Source organism: Electrophorus electricus, unplaced genomic scaffold, assembly GCF_041902795.1.
Source record: "Electrophorus electricus isolate QZ-2024a unplaced genomic scaffold, ASM4190279v1 Scaffold39, whole genome shotgun sequence".
NCBI classification, from domain to species: domain Eukaryota; kingdom Metazoa; phylum Chordata; class Actinopteri; order Gymnotiformes; family Gymnotidae; genus Electrophorus; species Electrophorus electricus.
In genome coordinates this window covers 1,056,513-1,068,063 of record NW_027658682.1, presented here as the reverse complement: position 1 = coordinate 1,068,063, position 11,551 = coordinate 1,056,513, and the positions used below count along the sequence as shown (strand labels likewise).

Below are 11,551 nucleotides of genomic sequence, written 5' to 3'. Positions count from 1 at the left end.
ATCACTTACTCTCTGTTGATTTTCCCACCCTTAATCTTGCAGAAAGAAGGCTCAAGAAAATCAAGCGGATGTAAATCACAATCTTCCATGTTGTTTTGCTTCCACATCACCCTGAAAGCGCTTTATTTAAATAATTTAGCTCTGCTCAATTTCAGCTTGATTACAATAGCCGCAAGCCATGCAGATCTAGTTATGGGCTTTATTCAAAATTAAAGCTAAAATAGAAGTAGATTTTAAAAAACACAACCACTATAGTAATTAACCTGCAAAATGTGTTCTTAATCTGTTGATTGCAACTGTCAAACATTTTTAAAAATGTGTTGAATATTACCCAAGTCACAGCCTACAGAGGTGGAAAAGACCAGGCCAGGTGAACCATAGAACAAGTTGAACCCTGAATCCGAGGGCCAGGGCGACCCCGCCCGAACCCGAGGGCCAGGGCTCCCGCCGGACGCGTGATTCTCAAATTTGACCTTCTTGGAGAGGGAGATCCCACTGGAAGAAACTGAAGGGGAAGAGAATATAACTTTAGCAAAAGATGAAAACTGACCACTAACCAAACGAATGAGAGAGATTGTTCTTTGAGGCTGAATGTGATGTGTCATAATAACCATCAATTACTATAAAGGTGTCCAAGCTGAAATTCAACTTAATTACAATAGCTAGCCAGCAGCCAAGATAAAAGGTCACATGTCACACAATTTTAAGCTTCCCTTTATACGAAAGAACTGCAGTATTTTAAATTTGCCACATCGTTGGCGGACAGGTACCTAGCCATAGTAGCTAATTATCCTAGCTAGTTCACACTTCATTCTCCCCCAAATGATCCCATTATCGACAGGTATCCGTGCTTAGACATGAAGACAGTTCAGCGACCGAGGACTGACATGCAGCTGTCACAGCTCTTTTAGAGCAATCCGATCGTTAGCGAGCCAATGCTAGATAATAACGTTAATTGCAGCTACAGCAAATAGTTGGCAGTTAATCTGCAAGTTAACTAACGTGCTCCATCGCCATGAAAATTAGAATCTGTTGCCGCAAGAGATGTGCATAAGTAATGTGTGAACTAGCTAAGTTAACCATCTCAAATAGACAGCTTGTCTGTTAGCTAACCTAGCTAGAGAGCCCAATGTTACCTGAGTCGTTGAATTCAAGTCCGACTTGACACTTTAGCCTTTCCCGTTAGGCCTCATCGTCTTTTTAAACAAAATTAACATACTATTCATAAAATCCATATAGAGCAAGTTTTATGGATGATCTGCTCAGTGAAGCTGCATTATTTCTGTTATAATACGGACACGGCAGCATTTTCACGGCATGTTTTCTTAATCTGTTTATTGCAACTGTCAACACATACGAATGATTAATAATTAATGTAAACTGTTATGCAGCGAATTAAAGATACTATATTTTCCTGTTTCCCTAGAAATAATCCAAACTGCAGTGTCTGCTTATTTATGCTGAAGCACACTTAAGTGGGTATATTTTTTGTGGATTCCACATATACATTAAAAGGAAAATGTTGCCCAATCATGTCAGAAATAGCAAAACAAAAAAACACAGGCTCCGAGTTACTGAAAGAGAAGTACGCGATGAGGTCCTGGTAGAGCATAGGCACAGGTTGGTCATACGTGTTTATGAGGAGTTTAATTTAAGCAAAATCCTCATCACACACCCAAGAAGTCAAAGCCTGCAAAATCCCCAAGCAGCAAGACTGCATCAAGTTAGCACTGGCTGAAGCAAAAATAGTGCTGTGTCCTGCTGTGTGGCTCATCCACTCTACCAGTCTCTTAGTATTGGGCTTAGTGTGCTTAATTCATCTTGATGTCCTAACTGACATTCAAAAAGAAATGGATGTGAGAAGACAGTGTAGGAGTTCAAATTTGAATTGGCTTGAAATGTAGGCTGAAGTGCTCTTCTGCAGCTGAGCAGCTCATTTTCTGCTGAGCATCTTCACAGCCCTTACAAGGAGAGCATGAAAATGATGGAGGGGACAAGAAAAATCAGAATAATGCTTTAAGGACTGGACACATTTACAGCTTCTCACACTAAACAAAGTACTCCAAGGTAAAAAGTTCATCAAAGTAAAACATGTTTCATCCATCTTTCTGTGAACTGATATTTTAATGACTGACAGACAAATCCTCCAAGACTTGGCTTGGGATGCTTTGGTGTACAGGAGAGGTTTGAACCCCTTTCATTAAAGAAAACGTGTATGACTCAGGTGCTAGGGTATTATCAGAATGTAATTTATTCCAAATGTAAACACATGATTCTCTTAATTAGAGATTCCCTTATAAGGCATATTATTCAATAATGTTCATAGAGGTACAAAAAACAAAACAAAACAACAAAACCCTACTGAGTCTGGAAAAGAACATCTTTATCAATAAAAAGTATCAAATGACCTGAACACAGTTGTACCACCATTACAAACTCCTTGCTTGAGTCTGCATGTATACATGTATGATAGTAACATATCAGCCAATGAATGATGGACTCGAGTTTGTACTCGAGGAAAGAAAGAAATTTTCATAATGTCATAAAGAATCAAGTGTTTGGAAAACGTCTAGGAAAAGAAAGAAACATTTATTTAAATGTGCTGAATATTGCACAAGTCGCAACCCTTGAAAAACCAAGAAGAGTTCTCGGTCTGCTTAAGTACTGTGTACTGCAAAAACACAAGTAGAATTGAATTTTCCACAAATACACATACAAGAACCATAGAAGAAAGCATAGTGTTGGTCTTATAGAACGAGAGACACAAAAACCTCAGCTACAATGATCAACAATTACACAATGAAGTTTGGATTCAACGGAATTTCGTTTTGAACTACGGTAGAGGGGCCTCTTTATCGGCTACTCGAATACTAGGCAACAACCTGATTCACCATTTGTGGATCACATTTGAGCAGTAACATGATTTGGTAGAACACTTGCATTTGAAACCATTTTTGTCTTCTTTTATAGGTGGAATCGGAGGCCAGTTTGGTGATGTTTTAAATCTACTTGAAGAATAACAAACAAACAAAAAGCCAACCCTAATGTAACATTTAAAAGAAGCACCAAAGTGGGCATCAGATTTACCATCAAACAGGGTCTTGCTGCTGTCGAAGCCTGTGCACTGCCGCTTGCAGATCTCCATGTTCTGCAAGCAAGATTTCACACTGCAGCGAGAGACACACACACACACACACACACACACACACACACACACACACACACACACACACACACACACACACACACACACACACACACACACAGGTGGGGGGGGGGGGGTTACAGTACTAGCAGAGAAACTCTGATGCTATTTGGATTTCTAAATTAACACGGTGTTCCTTAAAATGTTTTTGAAACACTGACATGTAGATTGGAAGGCCTGGAGCAACTCACTGTGCACTCTGAGGGAAGTGGAGGAGGTGGGTCATGGTCAGAAACAGGTGGTTCACGGTCTTCACTGGCGTGATCCTTTTGTGAGCGTCTAGCGTGAGCATCTTCTTTAGTAGGTCGATGAACTCCCGCCGGTCGGCCTTCTCCGCCAAGACGTCGGTGCCTTTCAGACTGGTCATATTGACCTGCGAGAGAGACCCATGGGTGAGTCATATTATTCACCAGCAGAGGGCGGCAATGCACCCAATACGAACGAAGTTCTGCAGCAAATTTCTACGCACTGCTCTGCCCTTCGCAGATGCCGTTCTCCAGAGCGACTTACATGCGCTACTCATTATGACAGCAGAAACGCTCGACCTTTCAGCTAGCACCTTGTTCTACCTGCTCTATAATGTGAGCTGCGGGAGCCCTTTGTCACGTTCTTCAATTTCACATCGCAACACTAAAAGAAATGCGTATAGTTACGCGCACAAAAGCCCAAATAACCTGCATCATGTCGTCAAGGCAGTTTAAAATGTACTTCCGAGTCTCTTTGGACTTGATGCCACGCTCCGCCTCATGCTCCGAAGGTGTCTGGAGAAAGGAAAGAAAAAACAAACCATTCAGCTCCATCATTAAGTTACATGAAGTCATTAAGTTACGTCCCTTATAAAAAACACATGGCATTTGGCATTTGAAGACAGGCAAACCTTGAGTCTCCACAGGGGGTAGCAGTAGAAATAGTAGTGCGTCTTGGTCGCTGCGCTCAACATGCACTCTGCTGGTAGGCCCTGCGTCTCGGAGATGTAACGGATCTGCAGAGACACCATACGGCAAAAGGATTATGACTTTATTTTGAGTTAATCCTTTCATTTTCAAAGTGCATGTCTAAAAAAACAGGCCATAGAAACTCATTTATATTAATCCTAAAAATGAGCGGGCCGACAAAGCAGCTAAAAGGTCAAACTACACACACACAAACACACACACACACACACACACACACACACACACACATATCACTACAGCCACAAAACCACTACAGGTCTGCACCACTGATGCTGTACGGGCGTTAAGGCACAGCTCAAAGGACCATGTGCTTACCTGATCATATTCGGAGGCTCCGGGATACAGGGGCCAGCCCAGGAACAGCTCAGCAATGACACAGCCCAGGGACCACATATCGATGGCCTCACAGAATGGGAGACCCAGGATGAGCTCAGGCGATCTGGACCAAAAACACAGAGATCGCCATCATGAAATCAGCCTCGGCTGATAATTCCGTGGGGGGGTGTTTGTGTTCCTAGACATTACACACCCACTATTCTAGTGTAACATGGAACCAACACTACAATGCACCAACACTACAATAATGTTCTGTTTTGCATTAAGTAAATACAGAGTACCAATGCAGTTAAACACCCGTTACTCAGTATATTACACTGTTAATTAACAGTGTAGCTACAATGTAATAGCGGTTTTGTACAGACTCGCTAAATACTGATATTACCAAAGCCTGCAGTTCAGCGCATCCTAACTAATCTCAGACACCGAAGACGGTTCATTAGGTGTTTTTGCTAAATAACAGCACTCACATGACCCAATAAAAATAAACCACTTATAAATCAATCGTGCTCCAGTTAACTGTAATGCTCATCATAGGCTTTTAATGTGTAGCAGGGTTATTACAACTGTCCACAACATGCAGCTCTACTCTAAAGCACACTCGAGTGCAACAAGTGCACACTTATTTCTAACACGCCTCAGCACGTGTCCCTCACCGGTAGTATCTGGACTGCAGGTAGCTGGGGGCCTTGGAGAAGTGGCTAGCTGAGCCGAAGTCGATGACCTTGACGCGGTACGGCTGCCTGATGGGGTCCACCAGCATGATGTTGTCGGGCTTGAGGTCGGTGTGGATCAAGCCCAGGCTCTTCAGTTTCATGAGCGCTTTGGCGACCTGCTGCAGCACGGGCCGGATGCATTTCAGCAGCAGTGGGCTGAACTTGCTGCGCTTGAGGAAGTCGTAGAGGCTCTGCCCCAGCATCTCGAACACCAGGCATATGTGCTTCTTGTGCTGGAAGCACTCGTACGCGCGCACGAAGTTGAACTCGTCGGCGTTCTCCCTGCTCAGCCGGCTCAGGATGCTCACCTGAGGAGGAGCAAAGGAGGGAAGACGGAATACGCGTTAAGCCGAAGCTACGTGGTCACAGCTTCAAAGTTTGATACTGCTGACAAATAGCCTACTTATTTTCAATAGCATCAAGCACTTTGTGTACTTCCCTTCAACCATTTACTTCTACAGGATTTGGGAGATGCAATTATGGAAGTGGTCCCTTGGAAATGAACCCATGAACTTGCTTTTGGTACTCAAACAATGCAGATTAATGCTCTTTCATAACAATAACATTTTTAATGCACATCCAAACAGGTATGGCTTACACAACTGAAGCTAAATCTTCTTTTTAGAGTAAGCTTCAAGCTGTCCGTGTGTTATCCGAACTAGTTCCTACTGAACTAGTGAAAATTAGAACTAGTGTGCCAAACAAGTATTTCTGTGCTACCCTGGCTGTATACAAATTCCACAGTGTGCGTTAGCACATCTGACACCAACAGAACATATGTTGTAAAAACTGAAACAAACAATAACAGAATCAGGGCTACAGCTGATTCTAGGCCATATCAATAGCTCATTTAAAGCAGGCACAACTTTCCCACCTCGTTCTGGCCCTGTCGAGCATAGGACGGATGACTTTTCAGGATCTTGATTGCGACTACTTCACTGGTGCCCCGCTTCCAGCACTTGGCGACCTGGCCAAAGGTTCCACGGCCCAGGGACTCCAAAACCTCGTAGCTGTTGGAGACGGAGCGGAGGATCTCGTTCTGCACCAGTTGGTACTCGCAATCGCTGCCCCTGGCCACACGCTTGGACAACCCAGGGGAGGAGAGCTCCTCCAGGATCTGTACACTGTTGCTGCTGTGTGCCTCCTCTCTCTTCCTCTTGAGGCTGCCCCGCTTCTGATAGCCGTCAGCACGCCGCGAGGTCAATGCCTCGTCTCCGCCCTGCCAGCTGGAAGAGGAGGAAGACGACGACGAAGCCTCGTCCGAGGCTCCAGAGGGGGAAAAGACCATGGCAGGTAAGCCATCGATTGAATTGAACCCCGGATCCGAGGGCCAGGGTGTCCCCGCCCGAATCCGAGGGCCAGGGCTCCCGCCCCGCGCAGGATTCTCAAATTTAACCTTCTTGGAGTGGGAGATCCCACTGAAGGAATCTGAAGGGCAAGAGAATATACCATTATGGAAAGATGAAAACAGGACTACTAACCAAATGAACAAGAGAGATTGTTTGTTCTTTGAGGCTGAATGTGATGTGCCATAATAACCATCAATTAGCTAAATTAGCTAAATCACAGAGCTTTGATTTTTTTTAAAACATCTACTGCTGTTTTAGTTTTAATTTTGAATATTTCTGTCTGAAGCAGAGCAGAGCCCTGATCGATGCCATTGTTTTTTGGGCAGGCTTTAGCAAGTGATTGCTTTCTCTTTACACGCTTCTCAGAAAAGACAAGTTCTTTGTCTTGCGTTACTCAAAGGTGGTTCTGTGTGCTAAAACAACATCTTGACCTTTCAGCGATGCTGCCACACTGAAAAACAGAAGGCCAAGAAAAAAACAGCTTCTATTCTTAGACTCTCTGGCACTCTAAGTGCTTGCTGATACCTTGCTGACTGCAGTATTTCCTACACCTTTCCAACTGAGAGGCTCCTGAACTTGCAGCACCTCTGTCAATTAATCAATTGCATAACAAGAGTTCATCCGCTCTATAATTGAGGGAGATACCCCCTCTAATCATTAATGCTCATCATTACAAAGACCATTAGTGTAAGCTGATGAAAAATGTTTCAATGTATTTAAAAGGTAAAGAACAGAGTAGCAATGTAAAGATACCATTTATAATGCATTACATTTTAGTCTTTGACACAATCTCTTGCCCTGAAACAGTGTTTAGGGCGATTACAATGCTGTTTCAATATGTTTAAAAGGTAAAGAACAGAGTAGCAATGTAAAGATTCCATTTATAATGCATTACATTTTAGTCTAAAACACAAACTCTTGCCTTGAAACAGTGTTTAGGGCGATTGCAATGCTGTTTCAATGTGTTTAAAAGGTAAAGAACAAAGTAGCAATGTAAAGATACCATTTATAATGCATTACATTTTAGTCTAAAACAAAATCTCTTACCCTGAAACAGTGTTGTTGGGCGATTACAATGCTGTTTCAATGTGTTTAAAAGGTAAAGAACAGAGTAGCAATGTAAAGATACCATTTATAATGCATTACATTTTAGTCTTTAACACAAACTCTTGCCCTGAAACAGTGTTTAGGGCGATTACAATGCTGTTTCAATATGTTTAAAAGGTAAAGAACAGAGTAGCAATGTAAAGATACCATTTATAATGCTTTACATTTTAGTCTAAAACACAATCTCTTGCCGTAAAACAGTGTTTAGGGCGATTAAAATGCTGTTTCAATGTTTAAAAGGTAAAGAACAGAGTAGCAATGTAAAGATTCCATTTATAATGCATTACATTTTAGTCTAAAACACAATCTCTTGCCGTAAAACAGTGTTTAGGGCGATTAAAATGCTGTTTCAATGTTTAAAAGGTAAAGAACAGAGTAGCAATGTAAAGATTCCATTTATAATGCATTACATTTTAGTCTAAAACACAATCTCTTGCCCTGAAACAGTGTTTAGCGCGATTACAATGCTTTGAAACGCTGTTTCAATGTGTTTAAAGGTAAAGAAGAGAGTTGCAATGTAAAGATTCTACTTATCATGAATTACATTTTAGTCTAAAACACAATCTGGGTTTGTGTGTATATAAATGATGTAATCTTACTGTTGTGGAACAAATTACTTCCATTTCCATTTTTTAAGGCAAAAATATTAAATGTTGGAATTTATCATTACATATTCATATGAATATGACTTTAATTTGTATACATATTTGTTGACATTAGCTATTTTGATCAGTCATTTTTGTGTCTGGTTGTTCTAGCTCATATTTAGCACGTTGTCCTTGACCATGTCCCTCTGTCCACAGGGTGGTGGTGTTGGACCGTGTTACAGACACGCTGCTGTTTTCCTGCAAGGTGCTAGTGGTCGGATTTGTAGGTGAGAAATATAGAGTGAAGTCATGTGTATATTACCCATACTACACTTCATCACATTCTGACCATGATGGCACATGGCAACACACTTTAATAGGTAACTCTGAGGGTTTTTCTACATTCCCTGTAAGGTCTGCTGGCTTTCTTCTTCTTCTCTGGGAGAATCAGGCTGCCATCTGACAATTTCCAGCTTCAGCTGCTGCATTATTACTGGTTGCCCGTTATTGTACGTATTGTAACCTCAGAAAAGCTCAAGTGGTGACACTTGCTTCTGTGTGAGAACAAAACATCAGCATATTCAGTACACTGAAGAAATGGTTCTTTCTTTTTTAGATTCCAAAATGCTTATTGACAGTGATTGTAAAGTCACTTTGTTTGTAAATAACCATGATTTACACATTTATTCTGGACAGCAGTTCCTCTCATAATACTGAAGGCCCAGCATGTATATCTACTACTGCTGTTTTTTTAGACGGTGATTGTGGGAGCTTATTTCATCGCGCAGGGCTTATTTAGTGTACAGCATGTGTGTGGACACCCTTTTCCTATGCTTCTGTAAGCTACACACACACACACACACACACACACACACACACACACACACACACACACACACACACACACACTCTCTCTCTCTCTCTCTCTCTCTCTCTTCATTCCAGCAGTTCATAATGACATTGGGCACACACAGTCGAAAGCTTGTATGGTCTCGTCCCTTTACTTCAGGGAGAATAGAATTATAAAAAACATTATTAGCTCACATTTCACTCTCAAGCTACTACACATATGCCAATCATGAGGACTATATTGGTTTTATTTCCACTATGATGTTTCTGTCTCCTCTAGTGGAGGATCTGGAGCGTAACGACGGCACCGTGCAGAGACCATACCTCCGATTTACTCCTCCACATCAGCTGACTTTAAAAAAACATTTAAAGCTCTACACATCATGGATCACAGAATGTCTGTTATTAACGCTATACAAGAACTATACTAAAGCCATAGATCTAGACTAAGACTATAAAGTCATTTCACTTAGCTAAATAACTTTAATACATAATTTAAATCATGCAATGTGTAATAATATTTCTTGTTTTTGTTCAGGAGATGTGCAGACATTATCTGCTGTATTATTTTTGTGGCTGCCATTGTCACCTATATTCTTATTCGCTCCCTGGGTAAGAAACATTTCCAACTACACTTTCATGGGGAAAAAAAATCATTATAATTGTGGGCTCAAGCGGAAGGTCTTTTACCCATGTATGGCTTGTGAGATATCCTTCTAACGGAGGTTCTAACACAGCGTGGCTGCTTGGAGACTCTCGTCATGTCGTGTTGCCCCAGAACTCCACTGGGATGTTTTGTGGAGCTGGAGTCAATGTGTAAGTCCCTCACATACTGGATTAGTATTTATATCTTCACAGGAATACCAAAACAGCACACCCAGTATGTAAGGAACACCGTCAGTATTCTTTCGAATGGACTTTAGTGAGTCGGACTAGGGTTACAATGGAGCTGTGCAGGTGCAAATTATGTGGAAACATAAAACATCAACAAGACAAGATGGGTTAGACTTTAGCTTTAAGATTTTCATGATTGGCACTGCACAGCAACAAGTGGAACCAATCAAATCACTTGTGTTTAATGATTGTCTCTAAACCAAGGGGTCCAAACTCAGGTCTAGGAGTGTCACAACACTGCAGAGTTTATTGGTTACCCCAGTCAAATTCACCCTCGAAGAAAGAACACTTAGCTGGGTAGTGGTGTGACTCTCCAGCACTGAATCCTGATACACATACTCAAAAAATTGAATAAAAATTGTTTATTTAATTGGTTAATATTCATGTGTCAAGCTGCATTTGTTTCCTGCATCCTCTCGTGTTTCAGTGACAAACCAAACGTCCTCTACTTTGACCTTCTGAAGTGTGCCAGAGCAACGACAGAAATGGACGCCACTCTAGAGGGTCTCCAGTGTCCAACCACTCAAGTGAGATTTCCACACAAATGTCCTGTTGACATTGTACAGAAACCAAACACGTATGTCAGTAGCCTTTTAGAAATATGCACATGAGACTCATTTATTACAAAACAGTTTAGCATGTAGTATGTGAATGCCAGTTTGTAATTCTGGGGGCTTGGGTCTCTTTTCGCTGCTTGGTTTGGGAGCCTTTTGCTGTATCATGCAATGAACAATGTGTAAATAGTGTAGATAGAAATATAAAAAGCAACACTGTGTTTAGCTACTCAAATAAGATCTCCTTCACTCTGTGTGTTTGTGCGTTGGTTTGCAGGTCTGTGTTAAAAAATGCCCTTCAGAGTTCTGGAAGTTGCCCCCAGAGGCGTATGCCCCAAATGCCCTGCCTAAAGACTTCTATCAGCAGCAGTATTGTGACCCTAGACTTGACCTCGCCCAAACCACATTGGTAAAACCTCACACTGCAAATAAGCAATGTAACCAGCTTCATCTCTGAGAAATAAACCCTCACCTCACTCTTGACAGAACAGAATTTGTCGTATCAAAAGTCTTTGCAATATGCAACTCTTTGTACATGTAATTCATGCATTGGCTTAGCCACTCACGCATACATAGCATTTGTGCATACATAGCATTCTGCATGTTAATGACATTTTCACATGCATTTCCACTACAGAGTGTCCAAGACATCCTCAATCAAGAGCTTTGTCCATATTTCTACACCCCAAGTAAACCAGGTACAGACAGCAGGATTACACAACTACCTGTCTATTTGTCCATTCTGTTTTGTAACAGTTTGACTATGCTATGTACCAAAACATAACCAAACCACCAGGAAAGTACTTACACCTGCAGTGATAAGTCAGCAGGTTTAATTGTTAGTCATATTATTTTCTGTCTCTCCCTCCACCCAGAACTAGGGAGATGTCTGCCTAGCTTTGACTGGCAGGACGTTCCTCCAGACTTCTCTCTCCCTGGATTCGCTTCCGTTTATGAAACAGTCGAGCACATAAAGGGATATATTGAGTAATCCTTCA

The 11,551-nt window shown here is 41.7% G+C and overlaps 1 protein-coding gene across 1 annotated transcript; it reads right to left on the bottom strand.

Moving 5' to 3' along the window:
- Window positions 1-299: 299 nt before the first annotated feature.
- Window positions 300-9,065, bottom strand: LOC145655901 (homeodomain-interacting protein kinase 1-like). Its single transcript, XM_081709365.1, has 9 exons — window positions 9,061-9,065; window positions 6,088-6,439; window positions 5,154-5,521; window positions 4,477-4,600; window positions 4,083-4,187; window positions 3,880-3,966; window positions 3,397-3,578; window positions 3,088-3,167; window positions 300-505 (listed from the first exon to the last, which is right to left on the bottom strand). Exons 1-9 carry the CDS (start codon window positions 9,063-9,065, stop codon window positions 300-302), a joined length of 1,509 nt encoding a protein of 502 aa, XP_081565491.1.
- Window positions 9,066-11,551: the final 2,486 nt, after the last annotated feature.

Bases quoted from the DNA above. Each gene is read 5' to 3' on its own strand.
- LOC145655901 (XM_081709365.1), bottom strand. The intron at 3,579-3,879 runs GTTATTTGGGCT...TCTCTCTCGCAG, and splicing joins GCCTTGACGACATGATGCAG to GTCAATATGACCAGTCTGAA. The intron at 3,168-3,396 runs GTGAGTTGCTCC...CTCTCGCTGCAG, and splicing joins CACTTCCCTCAGAGTGCACA to TGTGAAATCTTGCTTGCAGA.